Here is a 26,192-nt window from a genome sequence, read left to right on the forward strand (position 1 = left end):
GATGAAATAAACAGGACGTGGTTTTCGACGTTATCTGATAACAGTGCTGGTAATAGATCCAATAGGTCCTTTATGCAATTATGTGGGTTTTTTGTGCAGTTTTTAATGCAGTGCTGCCTGAGGGGTCAAAGGTCACAGACATTCACTGTTGATTTTCACCCCTCATGTGCAGAGATTTCTCTGGATACTCTGAATCTTTTAAAGATATTATGGACTGTAGATGATGAAATCCCAAAGTTCCTAGCAGTTTTGTGTTGAGAAACGTTGTTCTTAAACTGTTCCACTATTTACCCAGCTGGTTTTTTCACAAAGTGGTGAGCCTCACCCCATCCATGCTTGCGATTTGTCACGACTGAGCCTTTTGAGGATGCCCCTTTAATACCCAGTCATGATACTGTCACTGTTAAACAGCACATTAACATGAGTCTTGTTTTGGTCAGAATTGCACATTAAAACTGTATCTGACTGTGGCTAATTTGCACATTGGCAGTACAAAAAAAGAGACAAGAGGTAATTGTTTATAACAGTGATTTTCAACCTCGGGGTCAAGACAGATCTGAGGAGTCGCCATCTGATGAACACACAAGAAAAAAAAACATAATTTTGCTGCACTAATTATGTGTCTTTTTTTTAGACTTTTCCCTATAATCTTCCTGTCTGTGATCACTTCGTATGGACACCAAAGGGACCAGAGAGCTTCATGTACTGACTCGGGCTGCTCTGTCACAGGCGTCTCTGATCATATGGCTCTCTTTGATCAGGATGCAGCTAATCGGAGCTGATGTTTGCCTCTGTGTTGTAAACCAATTAATTTGATGTGTTTAAATCCTCTCTGTGTTTCCTCCCTATAGATGGCTGGGACAAATTCTCACACCCCTACACTAAGAAAGAATTTGGCAAGTGGGAACTGCTTCTGCCGCCCAAGCCTGACAAGTCTCCAGCTGTGGATCACAACACCAAACTGAAGGTAGGGAACAAGAACGTCTTCATACCTGTTCTCACGCCTTCAGTAGGTGTCATCTCGCCACGGTGACGGTATCAGGGCCTGTCAGTGCAATGTACGAGGGAGACTCCCTGTCATGTGTGGCAACTTATGAAAACCTGGCGTGTTGCCGTCAACAACATGCCACAGTCGCAGCGCGCAGATGGGAGATTACTGCATGTACACAACGTGCACAGTGGAGGGTGAATACACCTGAGGAGCCCCACTGACGGCGTTTATTTCAGCACACGTCTGCAGCAAGTATCGCTCAGTCAGTGTGGGAGGGTTGCTTTAAAAATGTATTCTCTTGTAATTACAAATTACTTTTTAAAAGATGTAATCCATAACCTAATCCAAGTATGTCAATATTAAAGTAATGTAACTTGATTACTGTCCATTGCTTTTGGATTATCCTAGCCTTATATAATATTTTATGTTTGTTGTTGGGTTTATTTATTTTTGTCCAGCTGTCGCAGTAATTATGCACAAATAAATTAAATATACTTTGCTAAGTAGATATTCACATTTAACACTCAAACTTCAGGTAAACTGACAAACTTATTCCCGCACACTGTCCTGGTCACCAGCATCAACACCTATGCTCTCAAAATATTTTACAGTTTTAGAAGTAGTATTTAGTGGTCGGTCTATGTAGTTAACATTAACGGTTGCTGCATGTAGCTAACGTCAGCGGTCGGTCTGTATAGCTAACATTATCGGTTGGTCTGTGTATCTAACGTTAGCTGTTGGTGTGTGTAGGCAATGTTAACAGTTGGTTCTTGGATAATAACAGTATTTTCACAGCTGATGGCAGAACTGTCACTACACTGTGATGTCATTCACCTTTTCTTATTTTAAGACAAAATAATATTGACATTTCCACGCAGTGAATTTTTTTTTTCACTGGAGGTTGTGATAATGAATTGGAAACTGTAAGATTAGCTGGTTTCACTGAGACCAGAGTTGTGTTGTGAGACTTATAAAGGGTTGTAATGTGTGCGCACTACTCTTTTTTTGTAACTGTAATGAATCGCAATTACCTTTCTTGTATCCTAATTCCGTAATCCCATTACGTGTAATCCGCTATTCCCCAACCTGCCTTCAGGACATTGTGCCGCATTTGTCTGTGCACAACACACCGCCTGTGGTGGGTGTAGATGATTGGTTTTTAGCTCTAGTAAATAATTCATCAGGGTTAAATGCAAAAGACGCACCTCCCATTATGCATTGTCTCCCAAGCAAACAGCGTGGATGAGAAATAATCCTGAAATGAGATGCCAGACGTGGAATGGATGGCATCGTGGCGCCACTCTCCTTGGGACCGGGTCATCGCTGGCACACTCCTGCGCCCTGGACAGGCTGCCCAGCTCCCATTGTCAGTGGAGGTCAGTCTAAGGACGATAAGAAGCAGATGGAAACGCTGGCACCTGGCCTCTCCTTGTGCACCCCCGCTGCCTGTGAATGGCTGTCGCGCTGTGAGCTCCACTTTAGAATTAGTTCCACAGCACTCCCTCGTGGAGGCACAAGCCTAGCTCCAATCACTCTCATGTAGAGCAGCTTGCCCTTCCATCCCCTTTGTTCAGGGCCCAATTTGTCTCCATAAACAAGCAGTGTCCTTTTGTGAGTACAGTATCTGCGATAATGAGAGCGTGCACGACTTTAAAGAAGTGAACCAAAGTGTTATCTGAGTGAGCAAACGCTCACTTTTTCATCCGCACCTAACTTCTCGCATATTGCTGCCTGGCTCTTAGTTGTTTTTCCTGTCCGTGCACCCCCTCAGCCTGCCCAGCAGTCTGATTTCTCTTTAATGTGCCTAATGCTGGCCAATTTGTCTGAAGGACCACCACTCTGTCAGCCTTTATGCCAGTCCATTTATCCAACTATCTTTTCCTAATCCTATAAACTGTGAAGCATGTCATAAGGGGAGCCAGGCAGCTAACCCCCAGGTGGCCTGGCCATAATGAAAAAACCCCAGAGGGGGGTCTGGCCAACGGCTCGCAGGCAGGTGGCATTGGAACAGTCATTACTTCACAACAGTGGCCAGAATTAGTTGGGTTCTAATGCGCGTTTCTGCAGGGGACAAAACAGGGTGAACACATACTGTGGGGAACACTAAAGGATCGATTTCTTGGTGGGTTTTTCCAAATATCACGCTGACTCTCTCCTTTCTTATTTGACTGATGGAGGCAAAGTAACTTGTCAGTTGGATTTCCAAAGTATACTTATTTGACCCCCTTCCAGTCCTGAATAGCAGACATAATAGATGAGAGGCAGAAGGATAATGATTTAGATTTCCTATTTTTCTAAATTGCTCTCTCAAGATGGGCCAGCGAGCGGCTGACTGTGTTAAAACCAACAGAGGAAATAAAACATGGAATAATTACCATCGAATCCAGATTGACCACAACACGTATCCTCATCAATACTCTGCTTTTTTGTCCTCTGCATGGTATTATGTCTTGTGTGTGTCTGGGAGCTCACTATAAGAGTTTTAAAGGGACAATTCACCCCAAAATCAGAAATACAATATATTCTTCCTCTTTCCTCTAGTGCAGGGGTGTCAAACATATGGCCAGATGGCCGGATGACTTTGCAAAGTGTGAAAATTACAGAGAAGACATTAATTTTAGGGTTTAAACCATTCCTGGAGTAATTCACAGGCACTGTGATGCTGTTCAGTCTGAAAAGGTGAAACATTTAGTGAGTTGTTGTCATGTTTTGAAAGTTAATGTGCCATGTTTTTGTTGCAAAGCGCAAAGTGGCACACTTTTTCAGCAGCATTTAAAGTATGAGTGGGTGATTGTAGACTGTGAAAAAAAAAAACAAAAAAAACAGAAACAAATTGAAAATGAGAAAAAGAAAACATGCTTTATATCTTAAAAATGATTAATGATTACTCAAATGTTAGCATTTTCAACTATTGGTTCAGGAAAAGACAAAATACGGAGAGCTGCTGGTGACATCAACAGTTTTAAGTAACTAATAGTCTAAGTAGTTTTCGAGACAAATACTTTGTACTTTTACTTAAGTATATTTCTAACACCAGTACTTTTACTTGTAACTGAGTAATATTTAAGCAATGTAGCAGTAATTGTACTTGAGTACAGATTTTTTGTACTCTTTCCACCACTGCTTAATACACAGAATTTTGTGTTTAACATTATCAATTAGTAAATTGTGCTCAATTTTAACTGTGTTCTCAGTATTTATTTACTGTTAGACCCATCGACAAGTCTAAATTAAACTTTGCGTTTAATCAGCAGTGAAATTAGTGTCCAGGAACATCGCTAAAGACAAACCACCAGTGTTGAGCCAGCAGTATGAGAAATGTATGTCTGAAAGTATGAGCACACCTAAGTTTTTGATGAAAAGTGGATCCATTAAAGATAATATTATCACAGTCCTGATGCTAACTTCTGTTAGCCTCTTTATGTGTTAGCATTGAGTTAATGGACTAATTACTAGTTATTTATGTATATAAAAAAGTCAAATCAAAATCCAAAAATCAAATCAAGATGCTTTTTTCTCCCACTACTATTGAGTTGAGGTGAGTAGTTGGGAAAAAATTGAACCCCCAGTGGAAACGGACAATTCAGTCTGTTATCAGGCTGATGTGTTTTCTTTGCAGTGTTTAGTTTTTAATTGTCTTCATATTTATTAGGGCCGAACCAAATATTTTTTATCAGCTTCAAAGCTTCTACCATTGTGATGGTGATCAACATCCAAAAGAGTATTTGAATTGATCAAAATCAGGCTTGTGCATGTGAGTGCACAGAACAGTATCCACCAATGAAAATCATTTCTGCTCCATGTTCATAAATGCGGTCCCATGAGCACGGCGCTGTGAGGAGCACTCAACCGCTCCTTAAGTTGAATTTCCATAGTTGGGAGGCGGGACGGAAAAGAGGGTAGCTGTCAATTACATGTGGTGGTAATGTACTTCCTGCTATTTTACCAGCAGTTTTAGACTAACAGCTAGGTAATAACTGTATTTTTTGGACCCCTCATGTTCTTTGTTAGTCTGATTTTGTGGTACATAATGGCAAAATTGGCCCTGACCTTTACTTTGACAAAAGTTGTAGATAACTGCTCAGAAAAAAACATCATTTGTTCCAGCACCTACCATTACTGTATACTTATGTGACTGACGGATAAATTTGCTTTCAAAAGTTTCAAAAGCAACAAAGAACAAAGGACGAACGGCACGCAGAAACTGTACATGTGAGAAACTCAAGCTCACAGTGCTGCTTTAGGTAACATTAGTTTGTCTGTGTGCATATTTGAAGATTCATGCAAATCAGAAGAACTTTCCTATTATTGATTCTCACAGAACATTTTGGAAAATGTTTTTTATTGCCATATTTTACATGCTGTTGAATTTAAAAAGGTGCTGTTTAAGCAGGAGAGTCTTTGGTAAAAATGAATAGACAGGAGGTCGGTCGGTTCAGTCGAACTGGTTGGAGCAGGGGAGTCAAACGTACAAAACCGGCCCGCCAGAGGGTCCAGTCCGGCCCGCAGGATGACTTTGCAAAGTGTGAAAATTACAGAGAAGACGTTAATTTTAGGGTTGAAACGATTCCTAGAGTAATTCGAGTAATTTGTTTACTAAAATCTGTTTAAATCCAAACAACTGTACAGCACACTGTGTTTCACATGTGGGGGTTATTGAAGACCAGAGTATTGATGAGATGATCCAGAAGAAAAATGTTGTGATTTTAACATGTTAACAAAACATTCTGGTGACTGTTTCAGTTCAAAGAGTTAGTTCCAGCTTCTGTTTGTGGTTTCTGCAGACATTACTACCTTTACTTTTACCTTTGTTCTTGAAAAAAAAAGTAAAAAGTAAAGTAAATACAGTAAAAGTAAATCTACAGTAAAAGTAAAGTTACTTTACTGAGTATTTTTACTTTAGCAATTTATAGTTGTTCATTTAATAGACCTGTCTTATCTTCTCTTTTGTATATTACCATTGTTCTTAAATAAAGCAAAAGTTGGGGCGCCCCTATAGCTCAGTTAGTAGGGGGTGTGTACCATGTATTGAGGCTGTCAGTCCTCTGCAGCGGCTGCTAGTTCGATTCCCGCCTGCAGCCCATTTGCTCGTGTCATCTCCTCTCTCTCTACCCCCTTTCCTGTCATATCTTCAACTGTCCTATTTCAATAAAGGCAAAAAAGCCCAAAAAATAATCTTAAAAAAAATAAATAAATAAAATAAAGCAAAAGTAAAGTAATAGAAAAAAATGTAGAACACTCAATATTTCTTATCTGATTACTCGATTAATCATCAGAATAATTGATAGATTATTTTACTGGTCCGGCCCACTTGAGATCAGATTGGGCTGTATGTGGCCCTGGAACTAAAATGAGTTTGACACCCCTGCTCTAGTACTACTCATCCATCAAAAATGTTTTGGTGTGAGTTGCCGAGTTTGTGAGACGTCTCTCCAATATAATGGAACTAAATGGCACTTGGATTGTGGTGCACAAAGCACCAGACAATACATTTGAAAAACTCAACAACAATATTTCTTTCCAGAAATCATGACCCAGTTACTCAAGATCATCCACAGGCCTTGTTTGTATTTCATGAAGGAACTATTTTCTTTCTACAGTAGAATCTACTGGAACTACTTTCTTCCTACCCTATAATCTGCTGTAACTACTTTCTTTGTACACTATAATCTGCTGTAACTACTTTCTTTCTACACCTGAATCTTCTGTAATGACTGTTTTTCTGTAAATAAGAGACTTTGATTTTAAGGTGAACTGTCCCTTTAAAGCAGTGAGTTTTTCCATCGGAGAGCAGGGAGCTGTTTTCTGCAGGAGGGGCGGCTTGATGTTGACACATTGAAAAATGTTTGGTTTATTGGCTGAACAATCTGCACCATCTTTTCTGTATAATGGATGGGGAGTAAGAGCACAGTTTTATGATGTAAGCATTTCATGGCTGGAAGATGTAAATAAATGCTGACTTTAAAATCGCATACATCCAGGGACAGAAACACGCAGGACCTTGAAGCCTCCGATGATTTGTGGCCAGGCCCCTGAAACCAGAGGACTCTTATTTCTGGCTATTTTTTCCCCTTTTTTTCCAATTATATTTTAACTTTTGCTGCACTTTTAGTACTGTTATCCATTATCCTTCTTTCCTGTAGTTTTTTTTCCCAGTGATTCAGTGTGTATCATGTGGCCCATATCCTTTGTTTGACGTTGTGTGTGTCCCCGTCCTCTCCGCTTACGTAAAGCGTCTGTTGTGTCTTTTGAATGTCCCCTCTTTGTGTCATTGTTTAAGTGCCCTTGCTATAATATAACACTCGTTTGTCTCATTTTCCCAGGTGGTCGTTCACACCAAGGATGGTGAGCGGCTGTACCGGATCTCGCCCTGGGCAAAATATGTGACCAGGGAGGAGAAATCTGTCATCTACGACTGGGTTCACTGGGATCCCCCTCAGCCTTACCTTGTGAGTTATTATTTTATTGTTTTGTTTTTATTTTTAAAGGATTCTTTGTTGGTGATTTTTTATTAATTTATTTGTATATTTATACAGTTTTAACCACTGAATCTTTATTTTGTCTTCCTTTGGGAGTCCATACAAAGGGAATAAACAACACTGATGTATTTTTTATCCACCTTTATCATGACTGTACTCCAACCTGTTTCACCTGCTGGTTGATTTTATGCACTCATGTGACTTAACTGTTTTGTATATGCTTTTTACCACAACTTGAGATATTTTAACTATTGTAACTATTGTGCATATTGTATTATTTTTGTTTTATTTATTCTAGGGTGCCTAACAACATCTGCCAAAGGGACTGCCAAATTAAAAACTAGCCTTCAGCTAACTTGTGTGCATTTACATTCATTTGAATGTTGATTAATGTACATTGTCCTTTTTCAGATAAATAAATAAAACTGAATTTGCATTTGCAATGAAAAAAAGCACATTCTCAACATGGCAATACCACTAACTGAGCCTACCTGAACTAACTGTATTCGGGAAAGAGGCTTACAATCTTACAATCTTACAGTTTTATTTAGCAGGCACTTTTATCCAAACCGACATACATCTGAGAGCTGATATAGCACAAGCAAGGATCTAGTCAAGAGAGAACAACATGAGTAGGAGGCTGGATTACAAACGAGGCGTTTCAGGTCTTTGGTCTTTGCGACTTTGCAAATCTTTTACATTCACAAAAAAAGGCTAAATGAGACATTAAAGAAAGTTAAAAACAGGTAAAAAAAAAAATGGTACAAAAATCTGGATGAAAATTTGATTTGAAAAACATGAAAGCAGTGCAATCAGTCATAGAAAGCTTTCTTTATTTGTTACTGGAAGAATTCAGCTGTCAATATTGCAAGAAGAGTAATAATCAAACAATAATCTGTGTGTTTTTGCAGCAGGATGCCAGGGAGGTGAAATTGGAGTGAAAAACAGCTGAAACTGATCTGATCCTGTAAAACCAAAAAATCAAAATAAAACGACTATTAATAATGAAAAAAAAAATTAGAAAGTGTTATCTAATCTCCTCTACTATGTCACTAAAATTACTGCACTGTTGAATTTGCTCAGTGGCAGCTCTTAAAGGGATAGTTCAGATTATCTGATGTATGGTTGTGTGAGGAACTTATTGATAGTCAGTGTTTTGCCTGCAGAAGATGGTGGTCGACACGCCTCCAGTTTGCAGAAGAAGGAGAGAGGAGCAACAGCACAGAAAAAACAGAAGGAATTTCAGCCAATTAAAAAAAGCCAACCTTAAAGGGACAGTTCACCCAAAAATGAAAATTCAGTCTTTATCTACTTATCCTCATGTTGATTGGAGGTCAGGTTTAGTTTTTTAGTTAAAAACACTGCTGGAGTTTCACCGGAAAACAGCACTGCAGAATCTCCCAAACAATTGAAGTGGCTGGTGACCAGTTTTCAAACAGAGAAAAAAACAATCCAAAAAAAAAAGAAACACCCTGAAATGGCTTCATGGTGCTTATCTGATGTAATCACAGTCACATGCACACTATCACACCACACACACTCACTTCAGACAGCGTGCACACGCACAAGAACATAGCTCCTAGGTAAGGATCTTCACTGAAGATTTAGGCTAAAAACAGTGTCAGTGGCGTCTTTCATGTCAATTTGGTATTTCGGAGCTTTAGGAAACTTGGATTATGCCACACATGTATTATGGAGATATTTTATGGTTTGTTTGTTTTTGTTTTTTTGGTCACCATTCATTTAAATGGTTAGGGAGATTCTGCAACACCGTTTTCCTGTAAAACTCCAGCAGTGTCATTCAGCATGAGGTTGAGTAATTAATGACTGCATTTTCATTTTTGTGTGAACTATCCCTAAGAAAACAATTATCAGTTTATGTGTATATTTGTGCTATATTTAGAATATTTTCACAGCTTGACTTTGCCGTCATGCAGCCTTTTCTAGGGAGAAACCACTGTTATATAAACCCAGTATCCCTCTCTTCAAACCAACCAAACTCCACAGACAAAGCTTATAATTTTACCTCACAGAACACAGGAGCTGCTGGTCTACATCTGGCTTGATCTTTTAGTTTGTGTTTGTGTTATCATATGACTTCAATGTTTTAAAAGGATAGTTTGAATTCACCAAAGTCATACAATAACATAAACAGATTGAGGCAGCAACTCCCATGTTCTGCAAGGTAAAATTACAGATTTAGGAATGGAGTTTGGTTGGTTTGAAGAGGCTGATATTTAGTTTATAAAAGAGTGGTTCCCTGTCAGAAAAGACAACGGTGAAAATATTCTAAATGTGGCGTACATTTAAACTGATATTGATTGTTTTGGTGGGGTTGGACCTTTTTTAAGTGGCTAAAACACCTTTTGTTGCTGACCCTGTCCAGAGTAGGTCGTTGCTCAGCTTCCTTGCTGGTGCTCCTCTCTGCTTCTCCAAACTGGGGGCGTGCTGACCCACATCCACTGTAGGTATCACACTGAGTATCAGCAGGTACCTCAAACAGCCCCTCAACATGCATATGTATCTACAGTTCTGTTTAATATCGGCCTTGCATCTTGTACCTACAGGTGTTGTGGCCACTCTATAATGTGGGTGCTTGATGCTGCTGATTTGAGAGGCTCTGAATGTTTCTCAATGCTACTTGACGTGCTCAGCACAAGTGAGCACAAGCAAAACAATAAGAGGCTATTAAAGACCACCTTGCTTTCTTTATCGCTTGTTATTTGGCACCATTTTAATTAGAGGAGCCCTCTCACTGGCAGTATATTCGCTTTATTTACAAGTGGCTCAATCATGTACTTCAAATAGTGGGTTCACAAGGCCTGGTGGGTAGTGGCCATCAGGAAATTGGTTCTATGTGTAAAACAAATCCCTCTCCCATTGTGTAACACAGGCCGTGTGAATCATGGATCTTTTAATATTTAACATGTGCAGCAGAACCATTATCAGCCTCTGTGGTACTGGTGCAGAGACCCTGAAAACCCACACTGTCTTCATAATTACTCACCAAATCTACTGTATTTTTAGCAAGTTTTTAGGAAAAAAAAGCTGCCGGAATCTTCATGATTTTCTGTCCAATTTTGGTTTCCTCTCCAGCACATCCATCCCCGGCCAAAGAAGCCCACGAGCTTGAGAACGTACGAGGCCCACGTGGGCATCGCTTCACCTGAGGGAAAGATCGCCTCGTACAACAACTTCACATACAACGTGCTGCCTCGTATAAAAGACCTGGGTAAGGCGTGAGACCAAATTATCTCTCCAAGATTATTCTCCTCCCTTTTGGTCTCCCTCTTATTTAGTTGGCTACTCAAGTCTATAATCGGTGCGCAGCAATCATCCCGCTGTGATCTGCTTCATCCAAGTGTCAGTCAGAGCTTTTGTTGAGAACATTTTGTATCTTCTCTCCAGCCAAGAACAGAGAGGAAGTGAAGCATTAAGGTGGTGTTTGTATATCCCTCCCTACACAGCAAATCAGAGCCAGCAATGCGGATGGAAGAATAGTAATTAAAGGGATAGTTTGGATTATTTAATGTCAAGTTGTATGAGGTGATTATCAGTTGTTAGTGTGGTTCTTGATACACCCCCAGTTTGGAGAAGCAGAGAGGAGCACCAGCATGGAAGATAAGCGATGAACTACTCTGGACAGGGTCAACAACAAAAGGCATTTTAGCCACCATCATTTTAAGTGTATGCTATATTTGGAATATTTTGACTGCTTTACTTTGCTGTCAGGTGCCTTTTCTGATGGGTAACAACCATTTAGTCAGGCAAATATCGCTCTCTTCAAACCAACCAACTCCACAGGCAAAACCTCACAGAACACGAGAGTTGCTGGTCTACAGCTGCCTCAATCTGTTAGTTAGTTTGTGTTATTGTGTGACTTACTGTGTGTGGCATAACAAACAACTAACAGATCATGGCAGCTGTAGACCAGCAACTCTCGTGTTCTTGCAACGTTAAATTACTGATTTCTCCTTTGGACTTTGGTTGGTTTGGAGAGAGCGATGTTTGGCTTATATAACAGCTGTTTCCCACCAAAAAGAATTTTGTCTGACAGCAGAGTAAAGCAGTGAAATGATTCTAAATATATCATGCGCTTAAACTTACGTTGTTTTTATAGATGGACCCTTTTTAATATATATTTTCCCCATGGCTTGTAGTGCTAGAGATGTCTGCCCTCTCTCTAATATAATGGGACTAAATGGCACTCTAAACCAGTGTCTCTTTCTTCACCCAGTTACTCGTCACAATCCACAGACCTTGTTGTGAGTGGTTACATGCAGAAACTATTTCATTTCTGGAGTAGAATCCACCAAAAACTTGATTCTTTCTAGTAGAAAGAAAAAAAGTCCCTACCAAGAGACACCAGTTTTGAATTTTTCACATGTATTTTATTATTGCTCTGAGCACCACAAGCCCAGGTACCATTTAGTCCCATTTACTGTAGAGAAGTCAGACATCCTCACAGCCGATATCTACTTGCACCAGAGGTAGATGGATAAATAGCACTACAGACCAGGGGGACAATATTTATTTTTGATTTTAGGGTGAGCTGTCATTTTAAGTAGTTACAATGCCATTTTTTGTTGACCTTGTCCATGGGAGTACATTGCTTAGCTTCTGTGCTGGTGCTCCTCTCTGCTTCTCCAAACTGCAGGTGTGCTGACCACCATCTCCCATCGCTAACACACTGACCATGGATAAGAACCTCCTATAACCCCACTTCAGATAATCTGAACTATGCCTTTACAGGGTTCGAAAGCCTTTTTTTAAAAAATGTATATAACTGCCAACAGTGGTCCGTAACCCAGCAGACATGCCATGCATGTGAGTGTTGCTCCAGTAGTGGTATTTTCTGTGGCAGACTTGTCACACTCCCTCTGCACAAAACCACATCAGCAAGTCAACATTCTGTTTACTGCCATGACCTGAAGGGATCGCTGACCGTTGGGTGGTGTTTTGTAAAGAAGGCTGCACAGCACAAGTCACACGCCACGCGGCAGCCACAGCTCCAAAACTGACAACTTGTTTCCATTTCTGTGATCTGGACTCAGGCAGCCAGGGGAAGACAGAAGTCACCTTCCTGCGCCGCGAATCATTCAGCAAAACAAATTCTCGACGAACTTAAACTTAGGGCTGGACGATGTGAACTAAAATGTATATCACGATAAATTGTCACAGTTCTTTGATAATAATACATAATACAGCTTGTTCTATTTAATTCAGTCTAACTGATTTGGTGCTTCTGGACTTGACTGTGGGCTGATTGACTGGTTGAATGTCACTGTGCTGTTGCAGCTATTCTCAGTTCAATTTCACACGATTCAGGCAATTTATTTATTGAATTTTGTGACATGAGTCAACTTGAATTGGTAAAAGATTCATAATGTCTGTGAGTCAATAAATCCAGCCCGGCCTGACTTTCACTTCATATGTGTGAACAGAACTGTGATTTTTTTTATAAAATTATGTTTGAATTGGTGTTTTAATAAGGTATTGATATTTTTCTTAGTTCATAAACTAAATGAAGAGGCAAATGACTCTGCTTGGTAAACAAAATTCAAAACTTATAAATTTATTTAGAATTTTTCAATATCATTGAGCGTAAGTGTCATTTTTAGCTCTGAGGTGCAACTTTATGTACGACAACGTCAACCTTTTCATTTGGCTTAAATAGTTTTTTCTTTTATTTCTAGTTGGTCTTCTGGTCTCTTCCAAAACAACATGGACTAAATTGTGAAAACTATTTTTCTTTTACAGATTTTTGAACTTTTCTTGCAATAGATCAAATTTGTTGGGTAACACTTTTTTGAGGAGGTGTGCATAAGACTGTCATTACACTATCATAACCATGTCATGACCCCTTATCTTGAATATGAAGGAGTCATTGTGAATGTTCTATGACTGTTGTGATTAGGTGCTATGTGGTCGGTCAGCTAACTCTCTAAACTAAATCACTTCTTTCCTATGCTCTGTCATCAAACTAGCCTTATAACATTTAATTACATCTTTATGACAATTCCAAATGATACCACTTTACCTGAGGTCCAGGAAATAATTTATGACACTGTTACAAAAGCATTTGACAGTGTAATGAAACTTAATGACATCTTAAAACTTACCATGATGCACTTATAATGGTCTCATGACGGGCAGTGTCATAACCAACCACATACAACGGTTTAATGTCATGTTGAATTGTGAAGCTTAACAGTTTATTTAAGTTTGATCATGTCAAGCTGTCATAACAGAGACATTATTGGCTAGATTAGAGTCAGGTTGTCATAAAAATGACATTGACAGTTACTGTTGTCTTTGCTAATGTCAAGTTGTTATAATAAAGAAATTATCGGCTTGATTAATACCAAGTTGTCATAACAAAGATATTAGATTCATGATTGATGCCAAGTTACCATAACACAGATATATCAAACAAGGTCAGCTTTACATTAAAAATGACATAATTGACTGAATGATGCATTCATAAAGACTCCTTCATGTTAATGAATGATGTCATGACATGGTTAATAGAGTGTAATGACAGTCTTATGCACAGCCCTTCAAATAAAGTGTTATCAATTGTTGTTTTGAAGAGAAAGATTCCACTTTTCATCACTGCAGCAGTTACACATGACCATATTTCCCTTCATTTCTATGTTTCAGGGCTGAAGGATGGCATCTCTATTGATGCCTGCAGCTCTGATTAAGATTAGTTTTACTCAGCAGAAAATATCACTGTGCTTTTACTGCTCTGTTCTCATTATACATGTGACTCATTAACTTCTATGTGTGACTAATTTTCGTAATAACTTATGAGAAATGTGACTTTAACCTTGTGGAACAGATCCCTGTCTCAGTTTGTGATTCTGCTCATATGAGATGTGGCATTATTTTGCATTCAAATACAGCACTGCTGCAGTGACATTATTAAAAGGCACAGATATGACTGGCACAGCAAACCAGGAGCAATCTGATAAATGCTGTTTCCTTGGTTGTGTCATCCTGCTTAGTGGGAAAGGAAACTGCCAGAGTAAATGCTGTCAAAGAATCTACCTGCAGCAGCTGAGGGAATCTGCACAATAGGATTCTCCAGGAGGCTAAACTCCACCGTCTCCAGTGACGGCTGCCTTTGCCTGCCATTTCATTTTCTTGGCTGTGGAGAGAGTATATATATATATATAATATATAGATATATATATATATAAATAAATATATGAAAAAAGAGAAACTTCCTCTCACCCCAGTGCTTTGTCACACTCCTTCAGAAGCCAGCGTTTTTTTTCTCTCTCTCTCTCCCTCTCTCTCTCTCTCTGTCTCTCTAGTCTGAAAAGAAGCTGCAATATAAATAAATAAATCTGCTCCACACAACAGTGAGAAACCGCAGGGCCTCCCTCTGGAGTGCTCAGTGGCAGTTTAAAAGCCTGTTGTTCTCTTATTCATAGAAGCAGTTTTCGTAGGTCGTTTTGAAATGTTGTACATGACCTCCTGACTCTGATAGCTGGTGTTTCCCTGTAGCCACAGCTTGTCTTTACGATACCGGGGCTCGAGTCAGAAAGGAAATGCCTGGAGCTCTTATATACAGTATGACTGACACGGGTCAAATAGTTTCGAGACGTAACGCTTCCACGCGTTTGCTGTGCTAAATTAATGTGACCAGACGCATCAGAACAGGACAGACTGTTTCAGACAAAGCTGTCAGTATTTATAAGAGTTCAAAAATTACTTGTTTTTCTGACCACAAAAGAATTATTTGCAGGTTTTAGCTGATGTTTGGGATCTAAACTGAGAAATAAAGGTGCTAACTAGAACCAAAGAGGGCTTTTCAGCTTGTCCTCATAGGACAACCCTTTTTGGTTCCTGGTTTAACCTTTTATAAAGGTTCCACTTACAACGATCCTTGAAGAACTCTCTCTTCGAAAAAATGGGTTCTTTGGATAAAAACGGTTCTTAATGAAACTCCTAGTCTTATAAAGAACTGTTGACAAACACTTTCTTCAAAAAAGTAATAAAGAAGAAAATGGTCCTGAGTAGAACCTCAGTCCCTCAGGAAGAACCCTTTAGGAACCCATCTTTCTGAGGGTGTAAGCTGCTGGGGTTTTAAAGAGGAATCATAAAGGAAACAACCTCAGTACCCATCAGTTACATAAACTGATCAGTAAACTGATAGAGAAGCTCTGAACACATGAAACTGATCAGAATCTTCTTTAGAATAATGTTTATTTTTCTGTTCTCTGTTCTCTGCATCCAGGTTACAATTGTATTCAGCTGATGGCGATCATGGAACATGCCTACTATGCAAGCTTTGGATATCAGATTACAAGTTTCTTTGCCGCTTCCAGGTAAACGCTTGTCAATTGATTTATGCATTTTGTACATGCTTAAAGGAATAGTTCGGATTGTTTGGTGTGTGGTTGTATTAGGTGTTAATTCTGTGTTTTAAAAGGATAGTTTGGATTCACTGAATTCACACAATAACACAAACAAACTAACTGATCGAGGCAGCGGTAGACCAGCAACTTGCCTGTGGAGTTTGGTTGGTTTGATGAAACTCAGAATGTTTTTTATGTTGTACGTTTGTTGCTGACTTTGTCCACAGCAGTTCAGTGCTTAGCTTACATGATAGATAATACAGATAATACACTGACTGCTAGTAAGTACCTCATACAACCCAAATACAAACAGTCTGAACTGTCCCTTTTTACTAGGGACCTATGGCAAACATGAACTCAATAAATAGTTCCATTTATTAAAACTGCATAGGCTGATTGGGGTTCATTTAACCGGGGGCCCGCAGGACCCCAATACTTTGGTAATTTTGTAAGGCACTAATTAAAACGCAAAAAAAAAAACCCCAATGATATTAAATCATTAGTACTGACAGTCATGAATAGTTGGAATTATAAAATAAAGCACCCATGAAATATGACAAAAAGTAAACCTCTGTTGTCTGTGGGTACTCCAACCGGGAGGAAAACTGTGCATCAAGCATTCAAAGTTAGAAGCTCCATGTTTTTCACTATAAGAACCACACTATTTTATGGTATTTCTAGTCAAGATTTTTCAGCATTAGACATTCATTTTATTTGCATGATGTAATTCCCTGTCTGTGTTGTAGTTTTCATTGTTAGTGGTGGAGTCCGCCACTCCTGAACCAGAATTGAGTGATTCAGAAGAAATGGCCAGTGTTTATTTCATTTCACATGACGTGGAAGTCAACATTCGATCATGCAGTTCGACATTGTTGACTGTCTGCTTTAGGCTCCTTTAATGAAACAACATTATGCAGTGAATCCTTTCAGGTTATTTATTTTAATCACACGTCACTTCACCTGTCAGTTGCAGTAGCTGCCCTTTAATACAATTGTAAATAGCCTTGGAGAAACTGATGTTTCTTCGGAGGGTTGATCATAAAGACGAAACTGAGTGAGCATCTTCCCACTTCATACAAATAGTCACCTGAAATGGAGGTGAGGAAGCCTGACACCAGCAGTAATCTCTCAGTAAATACATTTGCTGTTAATCCAGAGAGTGGAGGCAGTCATAGATAAAGTTGGACTAGTCTGAGTATTTATCTTCTTTCAGAGATCCCTCCTTCCTTGCTTTAAACCCAAAGTGTAATGTATACGGTGTAATTTCACCCATGATTGATCTCTCAGTGTCATTTAAAACCTGAGCGGTTGAGTAGCGGGAAGCGCGGTAATACTGTCGCTATGTGTCCTGTTTTGCAAGGAAGTTGATCCGATGATAGCTGGAAGGACAGACGGGACAATATTGGACAATATGAGGAGTGTATGCAAAGCTGTGTGTGTGTGTTTGTACGTGGAGTGTCCTGCAAGTTTCACAGCATTTTTTACAACCCTTTAAATCATATTAAAGGACTGTAGAAGAGTTGTGTAAAATATATCAAATGAAAAAGTCTGAGGAAGCCGACTTGACAGTGTGGTTGAAATGGATGATCTTTAGACAAATGATCTGAGACGGAGATTATGAATAATGAAATAATTCACTGCTCAGTATATTTCTTATGGTTATTTGAATCACAAATACTTTCTAATTAAAATCTAAATTCAGACTGTGTTCTTCCAGTGTCTCTTTTAAATCGTAGCCTTGTTGTTACTGTGATACTAAGTTAAGGAAAAACAAACTTAAAACCAACAACATTTTTGTTGTTCATCATCTGGCACAAGTCACAAGCCTGGTTTGTTTTGGGGGAAGAAGGCAAGATAAAAGTCCAGGGGGTAAGATTAACACACTGTGTCTTTTCTTTGATCAAAGATGCATTTCTGATCCATTTTGATGATTAGTTTGGTTTTATATCACACAATTTAAAAAATATACACAAAGTTGGCAAAGATGACAAATAAAATACGGTGCAGGGACAGTCACGAGACCCAGAGGGCTTATTTAAAAAAAATCACAAAGTTATTAAGAATGCAAAATGAAGAAAAGTACAGAACAATATGTATGATAGCAAACAATAACATCAACAGTAATTACTTTACTTTGCAATAACAGTAAGTACTTCATTATCTTTGCTTGTGTGGTGCTTCAGCTGACAAAGAAGAGCTCAACCAGTATTATAGGCCAATACTAATATCAGTATTTGAGGGCCAAAAAATCAGATATCAGTTGGTATTTTTAACAAAACAAACAACATAAACATGTTTGATATAAAGCCCTTAAATTTGCATATTAAAAGTCCAGTGTGTAAGATTTATGAGGATTTATTGACAGAATATGAAACAAATGAAATATAATGTACATGAGTGTGTTCTCATTTGTGTATAATCACCTGAAACTAAGCATCATTGTGTTTTCATTACCTTACAATGAGCCGTTTATATCAGAGGGTGCGGCTAAATAAACTCCAAATCATTTATATTGTCATGAAACGGGTTCACGTTTTGGGGGAAAGGGGAGTTCAGGTCTGGCAGTCTGATTATTGTCTGAAAGAATTTAAAACAATAATTAATAAAATTTACATAATTCCATTACATACATATATTACATAATCAGTTTACAAAAAATCACTAGTTATAATTATCCTAGATTATATTTGCATTTTTAAAATTGGATTATAGTTACATTGTCAAGGATTACTTGGTTACATTTTTGATTACACCTTTAAAATATGGCAATTTTAAAATTATGAAACTATTTCTTGTTTCTTAAGAAAGTGCTCTACTTTTTTGACCTGGTGGGAGACAGAAGAACCCGATGGAAAAATGCATTGTATTTGCACAGACCACATTTGAAATGTTTAAAGAGAAAGAAAGAAATATATGAGGAACTCAGTGTGAATCTTTGATTTTGAAATAATCCAAAAGTACTCAGATTAGATTACATTTGTTTGTATTACAATGGATTACATTGCTAATTACAAAAAATGCAATTGCAATGTGACAGACTACATTTTAAAGTAATCTGACCCAACCTTGTTTGAGGTCCAAATACCGAAAAAAGTTGGTCTATGTCTATTCTCTAATTTTGGGGATTAGAATTTGTATTTAGGGTTAAGAACAGGATTAGGTTGATGTTTTAGTGCAGTTTGAGACATGAAATAAGGTTCTAGGTTGTGTTGTAATGATACAAATCTGTGTGTGTGTGTGTGTGTGTGTGTGTGTGTGTGTGTGTGTGTGTATTTGTAGTCGTTATGGGACCCCCGATGAGCTGAAGCAGCTGATCGATGTGGCTCACTCGATGGGCATCGTGGTGCTGCTGGACGTCGTCCACAGCCACGCCTCCAAGAACACCGAGGACGGCCTGAACCGCTTCGATGGCTCCGAGTCCTGTTTCTTCCACGATCCACCCAGAGGGGAGCACGCGATGTGGGACAGCCGCCTCTTTAACTACTCCAGGTACCACTGTCAACTACTGTAACTCATCACTCTTCACTGTACTGCATGTGTAGATTCAGCTGCTGTCACTGGAAGTAAATTCAAAAGTCATTTAGGATGTATTTTTAAAGAAAGATATGTTAATTGTCTTTGCTTTCGATTACATCTTAAATTGTATGTTTCTCACGACTGAAATGCACCTACAGTACCTCACATCAGGACATATAAACAACACAAGCTGCTGCTCTTTAGCATAATTATGCATTACGTTTATTGGCATGAAAAAATGTTGTGCAATGATGCACACTGTATTTTTAGATGTACATTGATGCATACGGTTAAAGTGTGATTTTTAAGTCAATTTGATGCATTAGTTTTGCAAACCATCATTTACATTTCAACAAGGTGGAAAAACTGCAGGGACTACTAACAACTGTTTGTGAAGTTTTTTTTCTGGAAGTTGTGCAAGCTGTAAAGAGCATATTTAATGAAGAAAGCTGTGCGATGTAATTAAATCAGAATGTAATTACTTAGTGATGTACAGTAGTGGTGAAAATGCTCTGCAGTTTGTGTTATTAATAGTGGATCTGCAGATTTCAACTCCACTCCACATTATGCCCTGAGTGTGATGATTTAAGGCTGCATGTGAATGTTACATACTAACCTTATGAAAGAGTTTTAAAGGGATAGTTGTTGATTCTGTGATGTGGGGTTATATGAGGTGCTTATTGATAATCAGTAGATCCTAGTCAGCACAGCCCCCTGTTTGAAGAAGCAAAGGGGAGTACAGTAATGCAATGTACTACTGTGGACAGGCTCAGCAACAAATTGAACCACTTAAAAAAGGTGTACACTATATTTAGAATATTTTCACTGCTTTTCTTTGCTATTAGAAAGCTTTTTCAGATGGGAAACCGCTGTTTTATAAGCTAAATGTTGCTCTCGCCAAACCAACCAAACTCCATGGGAAAAATCAGTAATTTTACCTCACAGAACTCGGGAGTCGCTGGTCTACCTCTGCCTCGATCTGTTAGTCGGTCACACAATCAGACTAACTAACAGACCTTGGCAGCAGCTGGGTGTTCTTGTGCTCAGACATTTATGCTGGAACTTATGCAATTAATACGACAAACCAGTCGGTGCAACAAAACGTTGCTTGCTTAATCTGCTTCTGCGTCTAGACAGCAGGGAACTGAAACTGCTTTTTCACTTGAGACACCTTTGACAAAAAATGTAATTTTACCTCGCAGAACACAGAAGTTGCTGGTCTACCAATTCCTCAATCTGCAGCAAATAACACCAGAGTTAACACCAGTTACTATTAGTAACAAGTGGAGTTTGTGTCAAAATCTGAGAGCTGAAACACAAAAATTCAGTGAGTCACAGGCGCTGAAACAAAAAGCTTTCCAACTTTCCCCAGTCTCCCCTACTTTATCAAATTCTCCGATTATCCACTAATCAGGATCGAACTCGAGACCACTTGCAAATGTTTCTTTGATAGAGACGATAATAGTTGCTAAGCAACCAAGATAAACCTCAAACTGTGCAAAAAACCATGCATGATCAATATGACTAGTTATTACAGTTATTACAGTTTCATTTTGTTTTGTGTAATTTATATTTAAAAAAAAATAAAATGAAAATACAGGTACTTTTAGGAAAAGTCAGGTACGAATATTTCTTAGATTTTGCACATATAAACTTGGAAAATGGAAAATGGTCAAAATGGCATTCTGCAGTTAAAAAGCTCTAATTAAAGTTTAACAGACAGAACTAACAGATCAAAGCAGCAGCAGTCTGCAAAGTAAAGTGGTCGAAATATTATAAATATAACATAAACTTAAAGTGATATAGATTTTTTTAAGCGGCTATGATACCTTTGTGTTGCCGACCACATCCACAGCTTAGCTTCCATGCTGGTTCTCCTCTGCTTCTCCAGACAGAGGCTCTGCTGCCATCTACTATTATTATTACACTGACTATCAATAAGAACCTCACACAGTCCCACTTCAAATAATCTGAACTATCCCTTTAAAATTGGCCATGGCTGCATCAGATATAGAAATGTTTACCTTTTGAAAACAAGGTTGATAAATGAGGGCATGATTTATAATTTAAACAAAAATATATAAGCAACAAATGACCAGATTGATAAATGAGGTTAAAATGGGAGCTGGCATATGATTCTTTATATTTTCTCAGACTATCTGATACAGGAAGACGTGCTGAAGGTCAAAACCAAGACATGATCTCAAAAGTGACAGATTACATCTCTCACCAAAATGGCCACGCAGTCCAGCTCGCTGTTAATCTGATATTCCTAAGGCGTAAAATGGGCTATTAATGGTGAATTTAAGTTTCCTCCAATGCTCTTGATTTTACCTTTTACACATTGGGTCGGACAGGTGTTGAATTTTAATGCAGTTTGAGTAATGATTTGATGTTACAGTGTTGGCGGGTTTTGCTAATGTTCATATTTTCAGCTAATTACAAAAATGTGAGGAAAAACATAAAAGGCCTCCAGTCGGCAGGCAGTTTTCAGCTTGCGCTGGTGCTCAGTGTACACCAAAACTATTGATTGGTGTTGTTGTAGGCCCTGTTAATTAAGTGTCTCCTCTTGCCTCTGTAGCCAGAAAATGATCCCAGCACACATTAAACAGGAGCAGGCGCTGTTGGCTCTATCAAACGCCTTTTTTTGAACTCGCTTTTAATAAGTGTGTGTCGGTGTGCAGCCGTTTCCAATACATTATACAATGTTTAGTGTCAGGCATGGGGGCTATAATAAGAGAACAAGGTTCTTCTTTCATTAGTTATTGAACTCTCTTCATATCCGAAGCTCTCATTAAACACGGTGCAGACATATGCCACGACTGGGAGGCATATGAGGAGTCATTTGTAAAAGCCCAAAGGAGCTCCACAATGTCATAGGCAGTTCATTTGTCTTCTCTGCCTCTCGCAGGTTGTTTGGACGTGTCGTTTGTGTCAAGCTCCTCTGCAGCTCCCTCTGGAAGGAAATGAAGCTCAGAGGCTAGCCGGCCGCGATGCTACTGTGAAACGCAGGCTGTTTTTAATCAAGCGGCCCCGGCTATCAGCCATCACGCTCTGACCATGATGTTCTTATTAGGCTGACAGAGGCTGACTGATACTGGCTATCACAGCAAAGATATATTTTCCTTGCTGCTGCCTCTTCTGCTCCCCCTCCACTTGTGCATCTTTATCAAAGAGCACCTTTTCTTATTAGTATGTGTTTCTCTGCAATTTCTCCTCATAAAACATTCAGCTCAGTCTGGAGAAAATGTCCTTTAGATGGATGCTTGCTATCCAGGTCTGAACGTGAGGGCCCTCTGAGTTTGAGGACATTATAGGGTCCAACCGATACTGGATTGTTGGGGCAGATACTGATAACAGAAAACAAAAAATTCACGTATCAATACATTGGATGATATTCTTATGAACAGAAAATAACAATAACAGTATAAAATTTTATTGTCCAAAATGATATCAGGTAGATAATATCAGGTACACTAAACTTTTGCCGATATTTTTAAAAAGTATAACCATAAATTAAAAAAATGCAAATAGAGCAAAACGTTCTTACAACATTTAAGTCATCTTTTGATTTAAAATAATTAAACTGGACATAGCTACAATAATTTTAACCTGGAAAACTGTCTGAAATTGTAGCCAAACATTTTTCATTACAACAAGATGAATTTCTTGCTATTTGCTAGCAAGTAAATAGCATGCTAGCTAATCTGCAATGATGACACAATGAGTTATTAAAGCGAGCAAGTCAACATATATGAGTTTTGAAAATGTTTTACCAACTAGAAATGCTGTGTTAAGATAATTTACTTCTGTTCAAGTAAAATTTAAAAACTTGAGTATTCTCATTGAAGTTCAAGTGAACAATGGTTAATCATAGTCAGTTGCAACCATTTATTTTCTAAGCATCCAAATTCAGGTTCACAGCTCACTGTGCACAATTTTCTTTAAATACAATTTTATTTTGGTTCCTAAAAGTCAAAGATTCAGGTGTGTCTTAAAAAGTTTGAGTTTGATTCAAAACTCAAAAATCTAACGAAGGCAGTTGCCTTGAAATTACGAGTTTTCTCAACTTTGTTTGCACTTTATATGTGTACACATACAGTATGTATCTACATACATATGTTTGTAAATTATTATGTGACTTATTATTATTTTTAGATACTATCTCAGATCATCATAAATCATTATTTTGAGGTTTCTCATTATTTTGAAATAGTAACCCAATATTTTGAAACAGTTTCTTAATATTATGACTTACAGGGTCATCTTTTTTCATCACATTGACAGAAATGTGTTTCCACAGACAGAGAATGAACAGCAGCGCAATGAAAACAGACTTTTCATAGAGCGGGCGAGAGTATATAACAGGTATCGAGATGTTTGTCACTGTTAACAGAGACTGCAGTCTGCAGTGTAAACCACAGTAATTAATGAGCTCTCTCTCTCTCTCTCTCTCTCTCTCTCTCTCTCTCTCTCTCTCTCTCTCTCTCTCTTTCTGTGCTGCGAGTCTGCATCACACCTAAACTGCCCGGTTTCTCAGCGGCTCATAGGAGCAGCCCACGCAGAAAGTCAGACTGATCACATGGCCTCCGTAACGAGCGTAAAAAAACCGCACAGTGTTTATGCCGGCGTTCGACCCTGTGAATTAGGTTTATTATTTGAGCATAATATAGAAATATGTAATAATTTTTTTGCTTGAACGTTTGCTTTGAGCTGAAATGTTCCAACTGCCCCTGAAACATAAAAGGATAATTTGTGTGTAAATCAGATTTTAAACGCTCATCAGGATGTACAGTTAATGTGAATGTACAAGGTGAAGCTCGGGGCCTTCAACTGCTCTTGATATGATAAACACAAACTAACTATGGGAGGAACTGTTTTATTCGTTGGCTGTCATTTCCTTCATAAACCTTTTTCAAAGACGCCGGAGTCACCTTGAGACAGTGACCGAGTGAATGGAGCCCATGGTTCAGCTTGTAGGGCGGGGGGTGGGGTGGGGGGGTTGTGGCTGCCAGCGAAGCCGAGCCTTTTTTTTTTGCAGATCAGGGCCTTCAGATGTGAGAGTCCTGAGAAGCTTGATGTGGGCTTGTTCTGTAATCCCCCCACCTCTCTCAGGATCATTTGCATCCATTTTTCATCAATCTTTGTGTGAATTCTTAAGATATGAAAAATAGGCCCAGGGCCAGGCTTTTGAAAACTGTCTTTAACTCTTCTCCGTGTTCTCGTGCTGAGAGATTGGCCCCCGTGTTTGAGGACTAAGGAGCAATAATTCTCCCTTTGACAAGATTATTCCGTGCACGTGTTTTTATTCCGTTCAGATATTTGTTAATGATGTTTGGATGGGGGCAATATAAATACTGAATGTTTCTGTGCCTCTGTGCCGTTGTTGATCTTAAATGAACGAGGACAAAAGATAGCTTACAGACAGTCACTAAATGAGATTAACACTGCTTGGAGTGTAAGTTTATTCTACACTACGAGAGCTCAAATAAGGCAGAATTAAATCATTTAGGTTCTTTTGTGTATAATATAGTGCTAAATCCAATGATGAAGGTACACTCAAACAAAAATATAAATGCAACACTTGTTTTTGCTCCCTTTTGCCATGAGTCTGTGCACTTCTTCTATGCACACAAAAGGCTTGTTTCTCTCCAATTTCATTTACAAATTTGCTCTTTTCCTTTGCCAAGATAAGACGTGTGTGGTATATAAAGATGATGATGATTAAACAGCAGGATTATTGCACAGGTGTGTGTTGGACTGGGCACAATAAGAGGCCACTCTAAAATATTCAGTTTGATCTCAAAAAAAGACATTTATCAGGCACTGAACTATGGCTATTTCACACGGGGCTGCAGATACCATTTTTTACCCAGGAGGGAAAAGTCATGATCTGCCTTTCTCTGCCTTTGATTGGCTTACCCTGATATTTATACCATAACCCTAACCAATCACTCCTCTTCCCTAAACTGAAACCTATAGATCAGAGCAGCCCACCCGGGTACTTTGCACCAACGTCATGCTTCTGTCCCTTTTTGGGTGAAAACCACCTCTCTAGTTTGACAGGTGGTCAATACAAATTCCGAGGTCTTTGCAATTTCAAACGCTTAAAATAAGAAAACGGTGTCATTGTTGAGCTTTTAAGAGCTCAAATCCTCTGACCAGTCAGGTGAATAATCGTGCTGTGTCTTTGCTGATCAAGAATCAGCATCATTACATACAAAAAAAATAAAGAAATAGGGGAAAAGATGGTTTATCATTACACATACAGGTACCTTATTGAGTCTCCGGGTAATGTATTTCTGACATCTGTCACTTTAAGACACTGTTTTTCTGTTTTAGTCATCTGTCAGCTGTGGTGTTATGATAAGCTAATTACATGACCAACATTAATGTGCATTAAAATGACACAAGTCTTCTCTATTTGGTGCTGGCACTTTAACAAAGCTTGTTTTCACCCAAAATCCAGTGTGGTCCACTGAAGTGACATGTGGCTGCTCTGGTCCCAGTACCAGCCTATCAGAGGCGGAGTAGGGTGCGTCATGATACGTTTTAGAATGACCTTTAATTGGGACCAGTATTTGTGTTAAAGGAAATTATTTCATAAATACGACTTATCACATTGTGAGACGTGTTTGCATTATTTATTGCTTCACTGTAGGTTTTTAGGTCATGACTTTGCCCTCCTGGGACTTAAAGCCACCCAACTTTGATTAGAGGGTGTTAACTGGCTTTTTTTAAAACTTCATTTGTAGAGATTTTCCATTTATCATCCAAGATAATAACAGATTGTCATCTCAAATTAAAACTATGTACAGAAGGATAGAGGACACTGAA

The 26,192-nt window shown here is 38.7% G+C and overlaps 1 protein-coding gene across 1 annotated transcript in view; it reads left to right on the top strand.

Moving 5' to 3' along the window:
• gbe1b (glucan (1,4-alpha-), branching enzyme 1b) overlaps positions 1–26,192 on the top strand; it is a 167,279-nt gene that overhangs the window by 24,674 nt on the left and 116,413 nt on the right. Inside the window, exons 3-7 of the mRNA XM_084717393.1 lie at positions 852–967; positions 7,315–7,440; positions 10,567–10,702; positions 15,719–15,809; positions 19,119–19,328. Coding sequence (XP_084573519.1) covers positions 852–967; positions 7,315–7,440; positions 10,567–10,702; positions 15,719–15,809; positions 19,119–19,328 — 679 coding nt within the window. The remainder of the gene's footprint in view (positions 1–851; positions 968–7,314; positions 7,441–10,566; positions 10,703–15,718; positions 15,810–19,118; positions 19,329–26,192) is intronic.

This window comes from Lutjanus erythropterus, chromosome 4 (assembly GCF_056507025.1).
Source record: "Lutjanus erythropterus isolate fLutEry1 chromosome 4, fLutEry1.hap2, whole genome shotgun sequence".
In the NCBI taxonomy this organism is placed as follows: domain Eukaryota; kingdom Metazoa; phylum Chordata; class Actinopteri; order Lutjaniformes; family Lutjanidae; genus Lutjanus; species Lutjanus erythropterus.